This window comes from Semicossyphus pulcher, unplaced genomic scaffold, assembly GCF_022749685.1.
Source record: "Semicossyphus pulcher isolate SPU_LCO1_2020_fin unplaced genomic scaffold, fSemPul1.0.p SCAF_8, whole genome shotgun sequence".
NCBI lineage: Eukaryota > Metazoa > Chordata > Actinopteri > Labriformes > Labridae > Semicossyphus > Semicossyphus pulcher.
The window spans coordinates 15,603,879-15,621,938 of NW_027211759.1; the positions used below are offsets into that span (position 1 = coordinate 15,603,879).

Sequence of the window (18,060 nt, forward strand, 5' to 3'; positions counted from 1 at the left end):
TGCAGTCGGCTGCTCAGGTCAGAGTGCTGCTGTACAGTTAGAATCATGTCACGACCTCGTGTACGCTCTTTGTTCTTGATGCTCCAGCCCGGTCCAGAGGAAGGGGTCATGGTGAGTTCCTGATGAACCAGCAGCTGGTTTGCATTATTGTGGTTAATCTGGGGTCAGCTTTTGTTGCACCCTGACCAGCAGATCGCCCTGTCAACCTTTCTTCATGGGAAAAGATTTCTTTAGAGCTGCTCGTTTAAAAACCTCAGGTTTAATAGAATTCAAATAGGGTGTTTTATTTAAATGTTAACAGATGCATTAGCTTCTATCTCCTAATAAATTGCACCACCAAAGCTTATTAACTCTCATCCCTGCTGTGAGAAATACGTAATGCACATACTTTACTTCTACACTTTACAGTTTCCCTGGCATTTGTAGTATTTGCAGAATTCACGATGTGATTTTCCAGCCTCTGTTTTCCTGAAGCTGCCTTTTGAAATTGCCACCAATCCCAGCATCGGCGTGGTGCGGTGGAGACAATATCCCGCTAACAAGATGCAGCCCCGCACGTTACCCATGCTAACAGCAGGTTCACAGCATGCCTAATGAATGTCCCGGTGAATCGACCCTGTTCGCCTGTCGTCTTAATGCCGTCCAGATGCTTCTGTCTCTGTCCTTCAGCTTCCCAGGTCTGCTCCCCCACACAATTACCCATTCAGCAGCAGCTCTTAATAGGTGCTTTAAAATGACTTTGGGATTATTAGGTTAGCGCTCCTGTGTGGCCTGTTTTCTGTCCTGATGTCACCACACAGTGTGACAACAGTGGGAGGTGGCGTTGCTCTGGCGCTCCAGCGGGAGTCCTGTCGGCAATCCAGCCTCCTGTCGCAGTGGTCGTTTCTTCAATTTAAGCAGAGGGTCTTAATCACTCTTCTGAACGCAATTGGATTGATGAAGGTTAATCTGATCCCTTGAACAAGTACAATGTGCACATGAAGAGACAAAAGAAGAGATTTGTCGCTCTACCTGAGAAGTTGTTTATTTACCTCTGCAAAGTATTAGTTTCGGCCTTTATTTTTCATGGTCCCCCCCTCTGACAGGGATTTATGTCCCCTGTCCTTCTCTGCTGTCTCACTTGGCAATTTCCTTCTGGAAGGTGGATAAGGATACCTCTCTGTGTGCTGTGCCAAAGACTGGACTTAACTACTTCTTTTAATTAAGATGAACCGAATCCTACTTAAGTGTAGTAAAAGGCCAGACAGCGACTAATGCAAACCTATCTCAAAACTGTCTTAATTTCAACTGTATCACACGTGTTGTTTAGATGTTGGAATAGTTCCTTAAAATTAGAGCAGAGTTTGGTGATAAATGGCTTCAATCAAACAGCAACTTTTATATTTAGTGTGCGAAACGTAAGCGCTACAGCAGCATCTATTTTGCAATCTACACCGGCTGCGACTACAGCAAAGATGAGTCTCAAAGTTAGCCAATGGTAGTCGCGATTCCTGGCCATAAATAGGGGTGGCAGTGACGCCAAAAAGTGTGCAGTCTGCTGGTTAGTGTTTCTTTATCGTGCATAAATTCTGTATTTATGTAGAATGTAGAAGTCAAATAAGAATTAATAGGATTGGTATTCCCAGATGTTGAGAAAATGAACATTTCTAATTAATCTCGCTTGCTCATCAATAACTTCAATAGGAAACTGAATCGAAGTTGGCCAAAATGAAGAGATCACATGGTTTAACATGGATTCCTTGGTTGTTGGCATGTATTTACATAGCAGTCAATGGTTTTCTACACTTCATTGATGCGCAGCAGTGGGGGAAAATAGACTTGTCGCGTAAAACGAACGGAGCAAGCAGAAAATTACTCATGTATTTCACCTGCCTGGTGGAGGTTGCATCATTGCATAACATTGGAGCGGCACACGTGTGTCAAAAATACGCTTCAAATACGTTGCTAGATACGTCTAGATTCCCCTAAGGCGGCCCTATGGGGCTAACAACTATTCACAATCTAACCCAAGAATAAGCATGTGAAACACCTTTAAACACTTAAATACATGGGATTTATTAAAGGACACACAAACAATCAAACAAAATCAACAAATAGCAAAATCCCTGCCGAGAGGCAGAACTAGTCCCCACTCAAGAAGCCTCTGCTCTGCTGTCACTGCTTGTGTCTTAAATACTGTTCAAAGGCCAGGGGCACCCCATTACCAATCAGATTAACCTGCAGAGGTGAGACAACAGAAGCGGAAAAGGGACAAATAGAGCAGGGAAACATGCAGCCATAACAGGATATAGAAAATATTACAATTATGTCTTTATCTATAAGAGATTGAGATTACTGAAATGTATGCATCAGTTTATGTTATTTTAAGAGCATTGTAAGCAAGCATTCTTCTAATTATTTTTCAGAGATGAGAATGTGGGTCATGTTTATGGTCACAAGACAGGAAATGGGGCATCTGACGCCCCTTAAAAATGAACTACAATGAGTCTATTGCTCTCAATACAGAGGTGCAAACATTAAGTCTGTGTCATCTACTGATGAAACTACGACCAGCACTAATCTTCATAAGATTATTAACTGCTTAAACATCATCTTAGCACTGAAGTCCTTATTTTTAATGTTGACTGTTTTTTTGTGTGTTTTTTAATCTACCTTTGTATCAAGGACAAGTTTCCTAATGAGCAGACTTTGATCAGGGTTTACGGAGAGTTTGCTGCAGAGTAATTAGCCCCCAAGATCCAGTGTATGTTTGCATCAATGTTTTCTTGTAGTTCTTAACAAAGTTAACAAGAACGGGTGTTTTAAATGAGGTGTGCAGTCGTCTGATCTCCTGAAAATACAGCTGTAAGAGCCGATAGAAGCAGCCCCCTCATAAGGCACAGCACTGATTGAATCAGCCTGTAATAGTCGCCCTACAAAAGAAGGCACTCAGATCTCCGTCACCAAAGGACAAATTACTCCACAGTTTCCCTCTAGAGGGGATGTTCCAAGATTTTAATTATCCCTCTACTTTTTACACCATCAGGAAATCAGCTGCAAAACTGTACGATTCCTTTAAGCCCAATATAATTAATTTCTCCCTCTAAATAGATTAGCAAGCCAGTCTAGGCGAGTATTTCAGTCCATTTAACAGTGTCATTTGCAGAAATTACTTTAATTACATAATAATGGCAATGATCTCGTATTGCTTACAGCTGCCAGAGGTTGAACCGCTGTGTGTGTGCTGTTGGTGCACTTGTAGAAAGGGTCATTGAAGTGCTCTGAAGCAGACAAAGCTGCTCTCTCTGGATCACAGGCCTTATCAGGGTGACACAGGGAGATGTAAGGTCATCCTACTCTGCCTGCTGGTTCCCTCTTTGTGTAGTGTTTTGAAGCTGGACAGTGGGTTATATAACAGCTTGACCTTTGACCTGATTCAATTCTTAGTCAAGCAGGGACAGCAAAAAGTAGTGGAGCTTAATTTTGTTTCTTCTCTTGGCGTAGATTGTATTTAATGAGTGGTCTTCACGTAACTCGTGCACGCTTCTAGTATAGGCCTACAACTGACAGCCCTAACAGCTGGCGTTTACAGACAAGACTGAGTTATGATGGTTAGCTTAGTTAGTGATGGTTGTTCTTATTCAGTCATCACCTGAATGTGACTTGATCCAGCTAAAGGCTAAAATACTGACAAGCTTTTTTATTCAGAAAACAGAAATGCAAGATGATTATCCAACATCATACCTGCCCTTTCAGACACCCTGTATCTGTGGCTGCAGCAGGTACCAGCTCTTTCACTCTTAAGTGCTTCCTCTGAACTGTCCTCTTGTCTGTATCCCTCCTCCTGATGTGCACCGCTACATTTCTGGGGCTGCTCTGTCATAAAAAAAAAGGCCCCTCAGGAATCAACCTCAGACAGACAGACAACAATCGAGGGGATTTTTAAGAGACAGTGGTGAAGGACCAGTTCAAGTAGGGTACACACATTAGCTTGTGATGGTGACGGCTGCACGGTGTCTGACCTCCAGCGGTTACTCTTTCTGGGTTTTGTGGTCTCAGGACCATGGTGTTGCTTATCTCGATGAAGCCTGGAGGGAATATCTTGAAATTTGGCACAAACATCGACTTTGGCTCAAAGATGGACTCATTTAAATTTGGTGCAAACCCTTCTGGGTCTCTTTAATGATACTCAATTAGGAGCACTATTGTTTTTCTTTGTCAGCTGTGGTCGCTAAGTATGACAGTAGTGATCTGACTCGAGAGAATAATTGAGCAGATATCCTTCTCTGTGAAAATCCCTCAAAGCTTTTGTTTCATTCTGGCTTTGGCCTTTGTCTTTCTCTCTCTCTGTAAATCACAGTTTAACTTGCCTGAGGCTCTGTGCGGGGAGGCAAATGGGGGGGGTTACTGTACCGGCATGGAGCAGCACTTTATTTATCCTGTAATCGCAGTGAGAAGGAGAGAGAACGTCCCTCTGGGTCCAAGTACAGTACGTAGAGCAGAGCCTCTTGTGGTTTTACGGACAGATTTAACAACAATATGGCTCTCTGTTACTGCGGTGACAATCTGCTATTAACATGTTGTTTTCCTGAGGGAGAGGAAGTCTCTCTACCTCCTGTACCTTCCCACCGAGGTGAGGTTACATTAGGTCACACGTACTACAGGGTATGTACCACATAGTGTGCCTATTATCAGTACAGCCTAATGGCACCTTACTCTTTCTGGACTGGATTAGTTTTATACCGGGAAGTGCCACACTTGTAATTATTACCACCAGTCGAGAAAGTGAAAAAACAGCTTCACTTACTTCGGCTCATTATAAAAATGCATTATTAGAGGGGAGATGGAATCAGAAAAGGGTGAGGGTTATGTTTTTTTTCTGAATGAAAGCTGATGTTGTCTTTCTGGGAGAGCCAGGGAGGGGTTTTCTTTTGCTCCCCCACCCCAGATTAATATTTTATTTCTTCATGGATTTAATTGTTTAAACATTATCTCTTCCAACAGTCATTCCCATCTTTAGAATAAGCAAAACAAGTGAACTGTGTCTTGTAAAGTTCACACATTTCAGTGGCAGTAAACAAATCTTTATTTGAAAAGAAAACAAGGAATACTTGCTATTCTTTAGAGCTGCAACAATTGATGTTTAATCGATTAGGCAACAAGTATTTGATTAATCGCTCACTATTTTGATAATCGATTAATCATTTGGATTCAGGTTTTAGAAGAAATGTCCAAATTCTCTTGTTGTAGCTTATATGAGTATTTTTTCTCCTATATTCTTTATTCCTCTATGACAGTCAGCTTAATTCCTCTGGGCTGTGGAATAAACCGGACATTTAAACAGCCAGTTCGCCAATTTTCAATCTCAGTCCTATCATGCTGTTATGGGGAGCTAATGCCATCATGATAGAAAAAAAAGCACTATGCTCTTCTCCAATGGGCCCTGTTAAACCTCCGCCAGACTACGTAAAACGTGGCCAGGGAGCTCGCTAAACTACACTTACTCAATCTAAGACGCCCACCTCTGATGTCATGTCTCGTTCAAAATGGTCAGGTTTGAAATGTAGGAGATTAATAAAGTATTTCTGATTCTGATCACTATTTTCCCTTTTTCCTGACCTTCTATGGATCTGGTCAATTAATTGAATTGTGCTGAGGGGGGTGCAGGAAACTTCCTCCAGCCGCAGAAATGAATCGATAATGAAAACAATCTTTAGCTGCAGCCTCAATGAATTAGTGTGATTTGTGGTTATGTGAAATGTAATATTCAATTAAAATGTTGAATTTATAGTTGAACCAATTCAGCACTGTTATATTATTTCATGTTTTTGGGAGGAGGATGTTGAGTCAAGGAGGAGGGTCCAAAGAAAATATTATTAACTCTGTGCCGGGCTTTGATGTTTTTTAGTCTGCACTCATTTTGATACAGTCGCTTAGAGCAGCACATCTCTCTACCAACGTGAAATCTCATTATTGAGGAAAACAGTATTAAAGGACCGCCCTTTAATAAAACAAATGGAGTCCTTTGCTCTGTTATTTTTTCCTCACTCATCACATCACAGGGCCAAAGGTCCTGTTTCAGAGCTTTAGTCACGTCAAGTTTCCATCAGCTCCCTGCTTCTGTTTATGCTGGCAGGCAATTAAGGAAAGTTGTTCAAACCGGGGCGAGCGGTGAAAGACTTCAGGCTGCTGCGAGTCCGAGATACACACACGGCCCTTTAAAGCAGTGATTAGGAGAGATGGTGACTTAACCTTTGGCTGCGGTCAGGAGGTGTTAATGTGGTGGGAGCAAATTATTCACATACTGGAGGGGAAATATGAGGGACTTTCTCTTTCTGGTCACGTCAACTAGGCCAGCATGATATGAGAAAAGTTGTTCAAATTGTGATGACGACATGATGAGCGATAAATGAACAAATATTAAAGAGTGCATATTAGCTAAAACTGTTAGTTTCTATGTCTCTCTGTCTGAATACTTTGTACAATGCCTGTGTCTGCAATTTGTCCGTTTGAGCTCAGGGCCTCATGCAGGATTTGTTGGCTCTAGCTCTACTGTAGTAGCTATATTGCCCTACGAACTCACAGTCTAATATCAGTGTGAGTAGTGAAACACCTTGAAGTAAACTCAAGCGTTTATACCCAACAAAACGTTTGTAACTGAAGCATGGTGGCCTAAGAAATCTTGTTATCCCCAATTTCCGAGTCTGGTAGGGACTTCTGTTGCATGTCATTCACCTCACTCTCCCTGTTTTCTGTCAGCTCTGGACTGTACTGGTTCTGTAGTACATGATTTGTCATGTAAGACAATGTATGGCTTATTTTTCATGCAATCTAACTTCATCAGCATTAAAATACATAAATGTTTCTGGGCTGTGCAGTTGTCATGAGAAACAAGCCGACTTGTTCTGCTTGTCAGGAGTGACACATTATGCTAATGTATTTAATTAAGACAGAAAATCTCCAGTAGATTTGTGGTGCGCATCGAGTTACATGACCACAAGCAAAAACAACTTCAAAATGCTTTCATTTGCATATTTAAGTGCTTAGGCTTTTATCAGTGGTAATGTACTGTTTGAAATCCTCTTCACATTCAGCGTGGTCAGATTAATGCATTATAATTTCTCCGCTTCTGTCTGTGTCTGTCCAGATGCGAAGGAGAGGACAACGAGAAGTTTCTCTGTCGGTGGGGTCTTCAACTACACGTCCATCCTCCTCAGTAAAGAAGACAACACGCTGTACGTCGGCGCTCGGGAGATTCTCTTTGCTCTCAACCTCACTGATATCAGTGCAGTCAAGCTACAAAGAAATGTAAGAGCTGCAGTTTTATACTGTATAAGTGTGAAGTAGTTACAGTAGCATCCCAGAGGTGCAATAAGAACATAACTGTAAATTTGTGCCAGATGTTAAATGTGAATATAACCTGACTGTGATTCTCTCCTGCAGCTTACGTGGACGACTCCAACTCTGAAGAGAGACGAGTGCAGTTTCAAAGGCAAAGACCTGCAGGCGAGTGAACCGCTGGTGTGAAAGCACGATTAACTAAACGGGCTCACACTGTATTTACATGACTGCAGGTTCGCCTCTTTGGTCACATTGTTGCACAACACAGCACCAAAAGCAGAAATCCTGGAAATTTGCTGTCAAGTTGTAACTTTCCATTCTCACAATGATTTTTCCACTGCTTTGAAACAAGCGTTTGATCTATTACTCTCTTTCTTTTGTCAGCTCTCTCCTCTATCACCTCTAAATGTAAACTTTAGATCAGAGCCATGTGAATTTATGATAAATTGGTTGAGAGGGAACTTTTCTTTTAAAAAAAGCAAAGCAAATTGGCTGTTCTTTTTTTATTTGTTCATTTTGTTTCACATTTTTACCTTAATTCTCTATGAGGAAAATTACCATATCTTGAGGCAGGAAACAAAAAAAAAAAAAAAAAAAATCTGAGACTTGTTTGGTAAAAGTTAAAAAATCTCCTGTATACTTTTTAAATATGTAAAAGTAGCTTAACAGAATTTTTTTTAGACCATTTTCACACAAATCTTTTGTTTCTCACACAGACGGACTGCTTCAACTACATCAAGATTTTACTACCGGTGAACAGCACTCATCTGTATGTATGTGGAACATACGCCTTCAGCCCCACCTGTGCTTACATTGTAAGTGTTTATATGTACATGTAGATGACTTGTTATTTGCAGATAAAAAAAAAAAGCGTGTCATTGATTGTTTTGGGGGTTTTTTGTAGAAAACTTGATTCCCTCTGATGCAGGATTTTTTATTTGCTTATTTGATTGTGGAGGGAGAGCATCTAAATGTGATGCTGCTTCCTGCCTCTCAGCTCACTTAGCCGTCTGGCTGAGACCCAGCCCCGGCTAGATACAATATACTGTATGTGCATTATTTTATTATCTTCTGTGCCACAGGGAAATGGATCCAAATATTTAATGCATGTTATAAGATTATATAAGAATCGACCCAGTTTTCAATCCTTTTCTACAAATCTTTTAAAGGCTTTTAGAACGATCCATAACAAACACACAGGGCTGACCTGTGCTTCAACTTTACCCAGAGACTGACTGACCATCTTTTCACTGAGGGACACACAGACAGGGGCCACTGTCAGAGCAGGTTACAGCTCTTCGTCTGTGACATGTGATGTGTGTTTGTGTCGTCTCCAGAACACTGCAGACTTCTCCCTCGTCAAGAGCGACAGCGGTGAGATTGTAACGGAGGACGGACGAAGCCGCTGCCCGTTCAACCCTGAGTACAAGTCCACCGCCATCATGGCGGGTAGGTCCCAGAACGACTGCACTTAAGACAAGCTTTGTTTATTTGATTTATAGATGCCGCTGTGGACATCAGTTAAAATACAAGTGGTTGACATGGAGACAAAATTGAGACGTAAACTGTATTTCATTACTGTGTATGACGCAAAAGAAGCCAGTTCCCTGGTAGTAAACAATGTGATTAAGCAGGTCTTCTTCAATGCGTTGCAGATGGAGAGCTATATGCCGGAACAGTCAGTAATTTCCAAGGAAATGAGCCCATCATTTTCAAGAGTTTGAGCCAAGGAACTGCTCTAAAAACAGAAAACTCTCTCAACTGGCTCCAAGGTACACAACGTGTAGAATATTTCTTCATGTATAGCAAATCATATATATTATTTAATATCACATTTCATTCAAGATAAATGTAAATGTTTGATTTGTTGTATAAAACGTCTGTTTTTAGGTAGATGAAAAATGTTGCCTGCAGTCAGTCAGAGTCCCTGTTGCAGTTACTGGTAATAGATAGGACTGTCCCTGGATGCCTGGATTTCATGACCTGCAGGTTGATGGTTTTGTGCGTGTTATTTTTCTCTCAGACCCGGCCTTTGTCGGCTCAGCCTACATACAGGAGAGCCTGCCCAAGGGCAACCTAGTGGGCGATGACGATAAGATTTACTTCTTCTTCAGTGAAGCAGGAAAGGAGTTTGATTTCTTTGACAACACCATTGTGTCACGCATCGCTCGCGTGTGTAAGGTGAGTGATGCTCGAAGGCAGATCTAAAGGGGCCTTTTTTCCCCTTCAGCAACAATCCCTGAAACCCCCTCCCATCACTGTAGAAATCTATCATGCTCCCAAGAAGGTCTGCTTGTGTGTTGCTACATGTACAGTATATGTAGTCTTCTGCTTCTTACTGCGTTGATATGATAAAGTATGGCTCAGTGTTTCTGCGCAGTGACGCAGGTTCTCTTGTTACAGAAAAACATTCCTCTTGCATGTTTCCCTCTGTTTGATTCCTTTTCTCCAGATCCTCCCGTCCCTCAGTTCTTATCATGTTTCACCAAATATTTGTGTTCAGACAGGACTCAGTAGCCAACTGGAAATGGCCAAGGATTACTTTAGGACAAGATCTACGCACAGAGCTGTATTATCACCTGCTGAAAGACTCAGAGGGTTGTTAAACTAAAATGCAGACCTCACACAGTATTTGTTAATATTTCTTAGAGTCTTGTCAGTTCTGGAAACATCACAAACCAGTTCTCCACATCAGACAGCTGCTTGTCTCTATGAAAACAATCATGTTTATAACAGTCCAGGGAACGAAAAATACTAGCTGACAGTTTGACGGTGTTGTCAGAGAAAATATGTCGAGCTGGAGCTGCTGTTTGAGGACGACAAAGACTTTTTTGTGTGTTTCAAAACTGGTGAAATGTGATTTTGTTTTTTCCAGTTCATTGATCACAACTTTTTTAGGAATCTACATGAAGAGTCAGTACGGTCTGTAGTTCCGTCTCCGGGTGTTTGCCTGACAGTCATGCTTGCTGTCACACACAGGCAGACACCACCTACAGTGTGTGCGTCAAATATAAACCCCAGAGTGCTACCTTAAAAGCACAGCTGTGAATCACAGGCCTGTTGAAGTCAGACTGCCCACAGGGTTATATTTTCTTCAGTGTCAGTTTTTCCGTGGATCTCTACTGAACAAATTCATTCCGGTTAACAGAGGTATGAAAGCATTGACTCATCTGGCGTTCTGATGATGGTTTTCTCACATAGGGTTAAAATTTGCACCGAGGATAACATATCCTGGTGCAGATGACCCAAGAGGAAGTGAGTAATAATGTGTCCCTTTAGTGTGCATCCCAATCTCAATAAACATGATAAATGCTCAGAGGATAGATGGTGTCAGTTTAGTTTAATATCTGTTCAAATACATTCTTACTTTAAATCCTCCCTCTCTCTCTCTCATCCCTTGTTTGACTTGTTATGTTGGCTGCAGTTCCGCTCTCTGATGTTTATTCAGGTGTTTAGTACACAGGGCTAACTGCGGAATGATAAACAATGTTTTGCCGGAAACAAACAAAACAAACGCATGTTCTCGTTTAGAGAGATGTTGGGTTTCTCAGAAAGAAGCCCGGCCCGCCTGGCTGCCATGTTCATGGCTTTTTGAACAGCCTTTTGAGCAAAGAAAGCTTTTACTAAGAATTAATGAACGAGATGCGTTTGCTTCAATTATTCAGAAGGCAGTTTAAGCACAGAGTGGCATTAAATTATACAACTAGGTTCAGCCAGGAGGACTGGAGGGTGTACTGCATGTTGCTCATTATCTGCCTGAGTTACTACAGTAAGTCATCGCTTCAGAAGCTCAGTATTGGTCATGTGTCATTTCACTTCCCATCGAGCGCTGCCATTTCCTCTGATTAATGTAATGCTAAAGTGGACTCAATTGAAGCTGCATGTTAAAGGGTTTCATGTAGTTTGGATCACTTAATATTTCTCTTTGCTCTTCTGCTCTGCACATTTTTAAAACAACTTATTTCTTCATCAGGCTTTCATCCTGTTAGATCTAGGCCTGTGGGGAAATTGGAATAAATAATGCCATAAACAAATGTAAACAGACACAGTGGTTGGTGCAGACAGTATCATCCCTTTAAATCTCAAGGGTTTGTGTAGGTGGAACATCTGGAGTCACCTACCTGTACCTTCTCTGTTTTACTGTCATAAATCACTTTCTGTAAATCACTTTTATGTTGACTTTAAAGTAGTTGCTCTCCAACTACTACACATATCCTTAAGTACAATCTTTATAGCTAAATTAGTCTCCATGTCAAGGAGGTCCTGTGTTCGCATCACTTTGAAGGCCAGAGCCAAAGGCAGCGAATAACGGAGTTAGTGTCAGTGAAGAAGGATTGCTGGGGAGCAATGCCTCCCTTTCTTTCCCATTTAAAAGCATTTCTCTCCTCAAAGCCAGAAGTGTTTTTATTTATCAAAGCCAGTTGTGATGTATATTTCATGACCCTAAAGCCTGTGCCTCGAGTTTAACTGTTTAGCTCCTTGTGCTTTTACTATACTTTTCAATGATATTAAATTAAACAGCTTCACCTGAAAACTCTTTTGTTCTCTTTTTAGTCTAAATGAATAGGACACAGATATTTTCCCATCACAATAGAACATCAAATATTAACTGTATGTTATGGTATGTAAGGTATGCCATGGCTGCATACCACATGGTGCACATTATTATTTCATGCCTTTTACAAGCCTGTCAGATCTCATCAAATCAAACTGCTTTTTTTTCTGGAGGCATTGTCAACACTCATCTCCTCACACAGGTGTCAGTCTTATATTCTTGCACCCTCTACTGGCCACTTACGAAACGGCACCAAACCTCCGATGTCTGTGTTGCAGGGTGACATAGGAGGCGAGAGGGTTCTGCAGAAGAAATTTACGACCTTCCTGAAGGCGCAGCTCCTGTGCTCTCTGCCTGATGATGGCTTCCCCTTCAACATAATCCAGGATATGTTTGTGCTGACGCCGAGCCCCGAGGACTGGAAGAACACTGTGTTTTATGGAGTCTTCACGTCTCAGTGGTGAGGACTGACTCCCTCTGCTTTGATTTACACATCAACAAAACTAATACAGTGAGACCTACAGATATGTTGAGAAAATGTGGCACCCAGGAGCGATAAAAATGTCTTTTGTCGGAGGTATGCAATTCAATTGTTTTTATTAAAATCAGTGAGCAAGTAGGGCCATATGGTAGCTAGCATTGAGGACAAAAGGTTCTCTAGTATTTTGGTCCTTTTTGAAGGTTTAATGAATGAAGGATGAACTCCATGAAGAGAAGTTAACAATGTAGAAACACATGCTTTATGTTTTTTTAAGGGCTGAGTGTGATTTTCTTTTAACTGAATATCTCAAAATTAGTAATTTAAGGCTTTCAGAGTAAAGCATCCCCTCACAGACCCCTCTCTTTAAGGTTCTAAAAGATCTAAATGCAATAGATGATTAATTAGTGTTGATTCTGTCTTATCAGGTATAAAGGTGCCTCAGGGAGCTCTGCAGTGTGTGCCTTCACTATGGACCAGGTGGAAAAGGCATTCAGCGGGCGATACCGCGAGGTCAACAGAGAAACTCAACAGTGGTACACGTATAATCACCCGGTGCCGGAGCCTCGACCTGGAGTGGTGAGTGCCTGCCTGCTGCCCTCTGCTGGAGAAGTCAGCCCAAAGGGTTATCATAGTAAAATCTGAGTGACAGAAACATTGACGTGCTCTACAGTGCCTTATCTAAAGTGAGGAAATGTTTACCCTCCACAGTGTATCACAAATGCTCTCAGGGATCAGGGCATCTCCTCCTCTTTGCACATGCCGGACAAGGTGTTGAATTTTGTCAAAGACCACTTCCTGATGGACAGCGTCATCCGCAGTCAGCCTCTCCTCCTGAAACGTAATGTTCGCTACACGCAGATCGCCGTCCATCGAGTCCAGGTGGCAAAGAAGGCATATCATGTGCTTTTCATTGGCACAGGTAATGGACTTACATCAACCCCTTTGTAGCATCCTGTTTCATTAGTTTCAATCTAATCAAAATTATTTTATGTCTTACAGACGACGGTAGGCTCCATAAAGCCATTAACGTCAACAACAAGATGCACATCATCGAGGAGATGGTGGTCTTCCATGACTTCAGACCGGTGCAACACATTGAGCTGGACACTGACAAGGTAAAGTGGAGTGTGTACAGAGGGAAAACAGGCCCAGCTTGCTTCACAGAGCGCTCTCATGATGTGAACTAATAACAAGCTGAGTAAACTCATTTATTGGCAGTTTAGAGGTTCCATGAGCCATGAAGAGTCACAGCCTGAAGCTGAGCTCGTGTTCAATGAGCTAATAACATGTAGCTTCCTCTCAGGGGATGTGCAAACAGCTGGGGTTTAAACAGCTGGAATAGTGACACTTCTTAATTTGTAGCTTGCCTTTGTTACTTATTTGCACAAAAGAAACCTATTAAACTTTATAAATACCTATATACCTACACCTCTGCTAATGAAATTTGTACACCAGTAACTGAATTTGGGGCACTTTCTTCCTGTCCCCTGCTCTGCCGTCTCTCCTCCACAGGGTCGGCTTTACGTTTCATCGTTCTCTGAACTGGTGGAGGTCCCAGTAGCTAACTGCACTAACTATCAGAGCTGTGGGGAGTGCATCCTCTCCAGGGATCCTTACTGTGCCTGGAACGGGAGGCAGTGTGTAGATGTCAGACAGACTCCTTCGAGCAAGTAAGCATCCCTCATGCACATTCATCTACAAAGCTTTTACACAAACATCTCTATGATATGTAAATATAAGATGGCGAGAGTGTGAATATTTTCTGATTAAATAAACGTGTTTCAGGGCCTGGCAACAGGATGTAGATGAAGCAGACACATCAGCTATTTGCAACAAAACAGTGCCAAGCCCACGGTTTGCTAAACTTCCACGTACACGTAAGTGACCTCCTCTTCTGTGGACTGTCACAGATTCACAGAACGGCACTCTGCTGGGCTTTTGCATGCTTTGCCTTTCAATTTAAGCCTTTATCGCAAATATGTTCGAGTATCAACCCATTATTATTCTGAATACTGCACCAGAGTAGGTGGCACATCTTATTTAATGCAGTATCTGACTGGGTCTGTCTCCGCTTTGACTTTCACAGGAACGTCTTCATGCCAGGCGATCATTATCCCAGCCAACACGTTCAAAGTACTGCCTTGCAAGCTGCGCTCTAATTTGGCTGAAAGGAGGTGGGAGTTCAGTGAGAGCGCAGGTCACTTCCATTACCCCAGCCCAGAAGGGGGGCTAGTAGTGGTAGCTCAGGCTGACAGGCAGGAAACCTACGAGTGCTGGTCAGTGGAGGAAGGTTTCAAACAGCTGCTGGCCAACTACTGCGTGAGGGGCGAGGCCAAGCAGGAGAGCACCACCCTGACAGGCCGCTCACGTACACCGCAGATCCCCCAGGAGGAGTTTATCATCCTGCCAGGAGCGCAGATCAACACTAAGACCTACTGGAACGAGCTGATAGTGGTGTGTGCGCTCCTGGCGTTTTCTCTGCTGGTCTTCTCTCTGTTTGTGGTCTACAGGCACCGCGACCACATGAAGTCCATACTCAAGGAGGGAGAGTGCCCCAACATGCAGCAGAAGAAGCCCAGAATAGTGGGGGGTAAACCGGCTGAGAACTTGCCTCTAAATGGCAACACAGTAACAGCGTCTGTGTCAGACCACAAGGGCTACCAGACCCTTAACGACAACTACATCTGCAGCACTCCGCCGCACGAGTGCTCGTCGCCTGACAACAGCAAGAGCTTCTCCGAGTCGGAGAAGAGGCCTTTGAACTTAAGAGAGAGCCACGTAGAGATCTCTCCCACATGCCCACGGCCACGAGTCCGACTGGGCTCCGAGATTAAAGACTCAATAGTGTGAGATGGGCTTCATGTTATGTGGAGTGACTCGTTTTAAACTGAAAGGAAAGAGCGCACTTGCTGAAAGAGACAAAAGTCTATAGGAGGGGGGAACTGAGGAACATGAGACTCTTCATGGAGAGATATTTCATTACACAGATTTTGCACTTACTTTTTTTGTTCTGTCCCTGTGGTCCATGTACATTTTATTATTTTCCTCTCACTCCCTCTTATTCAGGTGCATTCGAAGCACACTGAAGAAGCTCCAGTTTGCCTTCAGACTTTTTCACGCACGGCTCACAGGAATGTATCAAGCGTAGCGGTGGTTTGTCCTGATGATTCAGCGATTGAATTTCACAGCATTGCCAATCAGTCCGTCCAAGAAATCTACTGGCAATGCTTTAAAAGAGAGAGTGAAATTCAAACCTGTTTCCTCTAACGGCTGGTGCAGTGTTTGCTGTGTTATTTCCATTCTGTCATATGGTAAGAGCCTACCCTTCGCTGAGGCTATGCACTATGTACTCTTCTGTAGCAAAGTAAATACTCACACCAGAATATACAGTTCAATCCAGTGGCAGGCAAGACAGAAAAAAAATGTCCTGTCAGATTTTTTTTAGATAGCCTTTGTGCATTCACAGTTATATATATACTCATTGTTTAGGTTGAAATATTACACAGCATCAGAAAGAAATAAAAGATAACGTTTAATATTATTATCAAGTGAAAGAAAACACACACAAGTAATCACCTCAGTGGAAATGTTGTAGAAACTCTTACCACTTCAATCACTACACACCAAAAATACTGATTATATAAGACAGGTATTTTTTTTTTCATATAAGTATTGCTATTATCAGTTGGCACAAATATTCCTCCGTGAAAGCCCGACCTTCTGCTGGGTTTTTCTGTCACCAAATGTAATAAAGGGAAAAATCTCATTCCAGGTATTATCACGCTCTTCATGAGATAGGCAGTCTATGCAAAGCAAACAATGTGAAGTGGGGGGTTAACACCACGACAGCCTCACCTCCAGGCTGAGTAAGCTCAAAGGTGTTACATTAGGATCAGTGACACACACCCACGCACAAACACACACTCGCTCTCATCACGCTCTAAGTATGCAAGAGGTTTTAGCCATTTTGGGTTGTTTAAGGGAGGAAGACTGGCCAGATTTGTCTTTTTGAGAGACATTTTTCACTGTCATACTTTAATATTTTAGGTATTTATCACTATTCTCAAAGGGAAATAACACATTTGTATACCACACCTGCTTATCATTTGACATAATAACACACATCTGTATAGCCTCAACTTTGATAGACATTTTGTGCCCTCTGCTAACTTCAATGGTTTTAAAGGCAACCATAAAGGAAATAATTCTCATCCTCATCCAGTTTTAAACAGGAATGTTGCATAATCTTGATTAGACATCCCCTTAGTTGGTAATAATGAATTATAAAGCACTCAGTCATCCAGATTCATGTGTCAGATGTTTGAGTAACTTGAAAGCATTTTCATGTCATACAAAATTATGTAAGTCTTACTTGAGTTTGGCTCTGGTGTTGTAAAGCAGCCTGCAAAATTTGAATTTCATAAAAATGCAGGAAGGCAGACCGCTCGACTCTGAATGCATTGGATTTGCACATGATGCTGAAAAGCCTTAGTATAATGCAGGTTCTGGATTTGATGACAAATCTGCCTTGAGGTAAACGGATCATGCCTTGTGAAATAATAATCAAGAGATGTGCCTCTTGGGATAATAAAACTAACCAGGTAGTAGTGCTGTAGAGTCAAATGTTCCACTTCAGGTGTGACAGGACCGCTCATGCTCAGAGACGAGAGTGAAAACATGGAGTATGTGGAATTTAACACTGTTGATTGTGCAGTGTGTGCTCCTGAGGTGTTTTATTTTCTCTTTTGTTTTGGTGGCTTCAGCATCTGTCAGGGACAAGAGTTTATTCTAAAACTGTAGCACATAAGTAACCACTGGCTGATTTTTTTTTTTTTAATATTCAATTAAATATAAGTATTATGTTACCCGTGTTGAAAGAGGCACTGCAAAAAACGACTGTGTGAATTTCAAAGACTGGTCAGCTATAATCAATCCCACGTCATGAAAGACTCATGCTCTGACTGTTATTAAAACAAATGGCAGCTTTTGTGAAGTGGCTCTCATCCAAACAATATTAAATTAACGTGCAGAACAAATATTTAGTGGCATTGATTTTTAGTCAAATATGTGCAGGTACTGAACATGCTTTCATCTGAATACAAGCCTAAAATAATTACGCCACAGTGAAAGTATTGTTGTCTGCTCTCTCTTAATGAACCACTGTAGTCTGGCCTTCTATTTGTGACAGTACAAGTTGCTCAGACTCTTATCAACATGTATTGTAAGTAAAAGAGTTTTTATGTAAAATTGTTTTGTAAATTCAGCTGCCAATGTAAAAAATATTGTGAATTGTATTTTTTTGTATCATACATCACTACTGTTTTTGTTCTTTTTTTGTATTGTATATAAAAAGCACTTTATTTTAATTTTTCAAATAAAGATCAAATGGATAATTTTCTATTTGAATGGTTCTTGATTTTATTAAGTGAAACATTCCTTCTCATCGTGCAGATGAAAATGTGAAGATTTGAAGGGTTTTATTAGCTGCCTATTTTTTAATGTTTAATCTTTAAGGGTGGAGTCAGACAGACTCTGCAAAGGGGAACAAAGAGGAGTGTCTGATAAAACTCGCAAGCAGCACACACCTTAAAGGCAAATAGAGCCACTTGCGTATCTGTTGTACTTGTGTTGTATTAAAGATCCAATGCACACATGGATGACATCTTTTCTGGACTAAACCAAACAACTACAGACGTTGGTTGCT

General features: G+C 41.7%; 1 protein-coding gene across 1 annotated transcript in view; it reads left to right on the forward strand.

The window, feature by feature from the left end:
- The window catches only part of sema4ba (sema domain, immunoglobulin domain (Ig), transmembrane domain (TM) and short cytoplasmic domain, (semaphorin) 4Ba), a 38,739-nt gene extending 20,985 nt beyond the window's left edge, over positions 1-17,754 (forward strand). The window contains exons 3-15 of the mRNA XM_069687015.1: positions 7,127-7,287; positions 7,423-7,485; positions 8,037-8,135; positions 8,658-8,769; positions 8,976-9,092; positions 9,344-9,501; positions 12,154-12,335; positions 12,782-12,932; positions 13,065-13,275; positions 13,356-13,471; positions 13,869-14,026; positions 14,142-14,233; positions 14,443-17,754. Coding sequence (XP_069543116.1) covers positions 7,127-7,287; positions 7,423-7,485; positions 8,037-8,135; positions 8,658-8,769; positions 8,976-9,092; positions 9,344-9,501; positions 12,154-12,335; positions 12,782-12,932; positions 13,065-13,275; positions 13,356-13,471; positions 13,869-14,026; positions 14,142-14,233; positions 14,443-15,206 — 2,384 coding nt within the window. The 3' untranslated portion in view covers positions 15,207-17,754. The remainder of the gene's footprint in view (positions 1-7,126; positions 7,288-7,422; positions 7,486-8,036; positions 8,136-8,657; positions 8,770-8,975; positions 9,093-9,343; positions 9,502-12,153; positions 12,336-12,781; positions 12,933-13,064; positions 13,276-13,355; positions 13,472-13,868; positions 14,027-14,141; positions 14,234-14,442) is intronic.
- Positions 17,755-18,060: the final 306 nt, after the last annotated feature.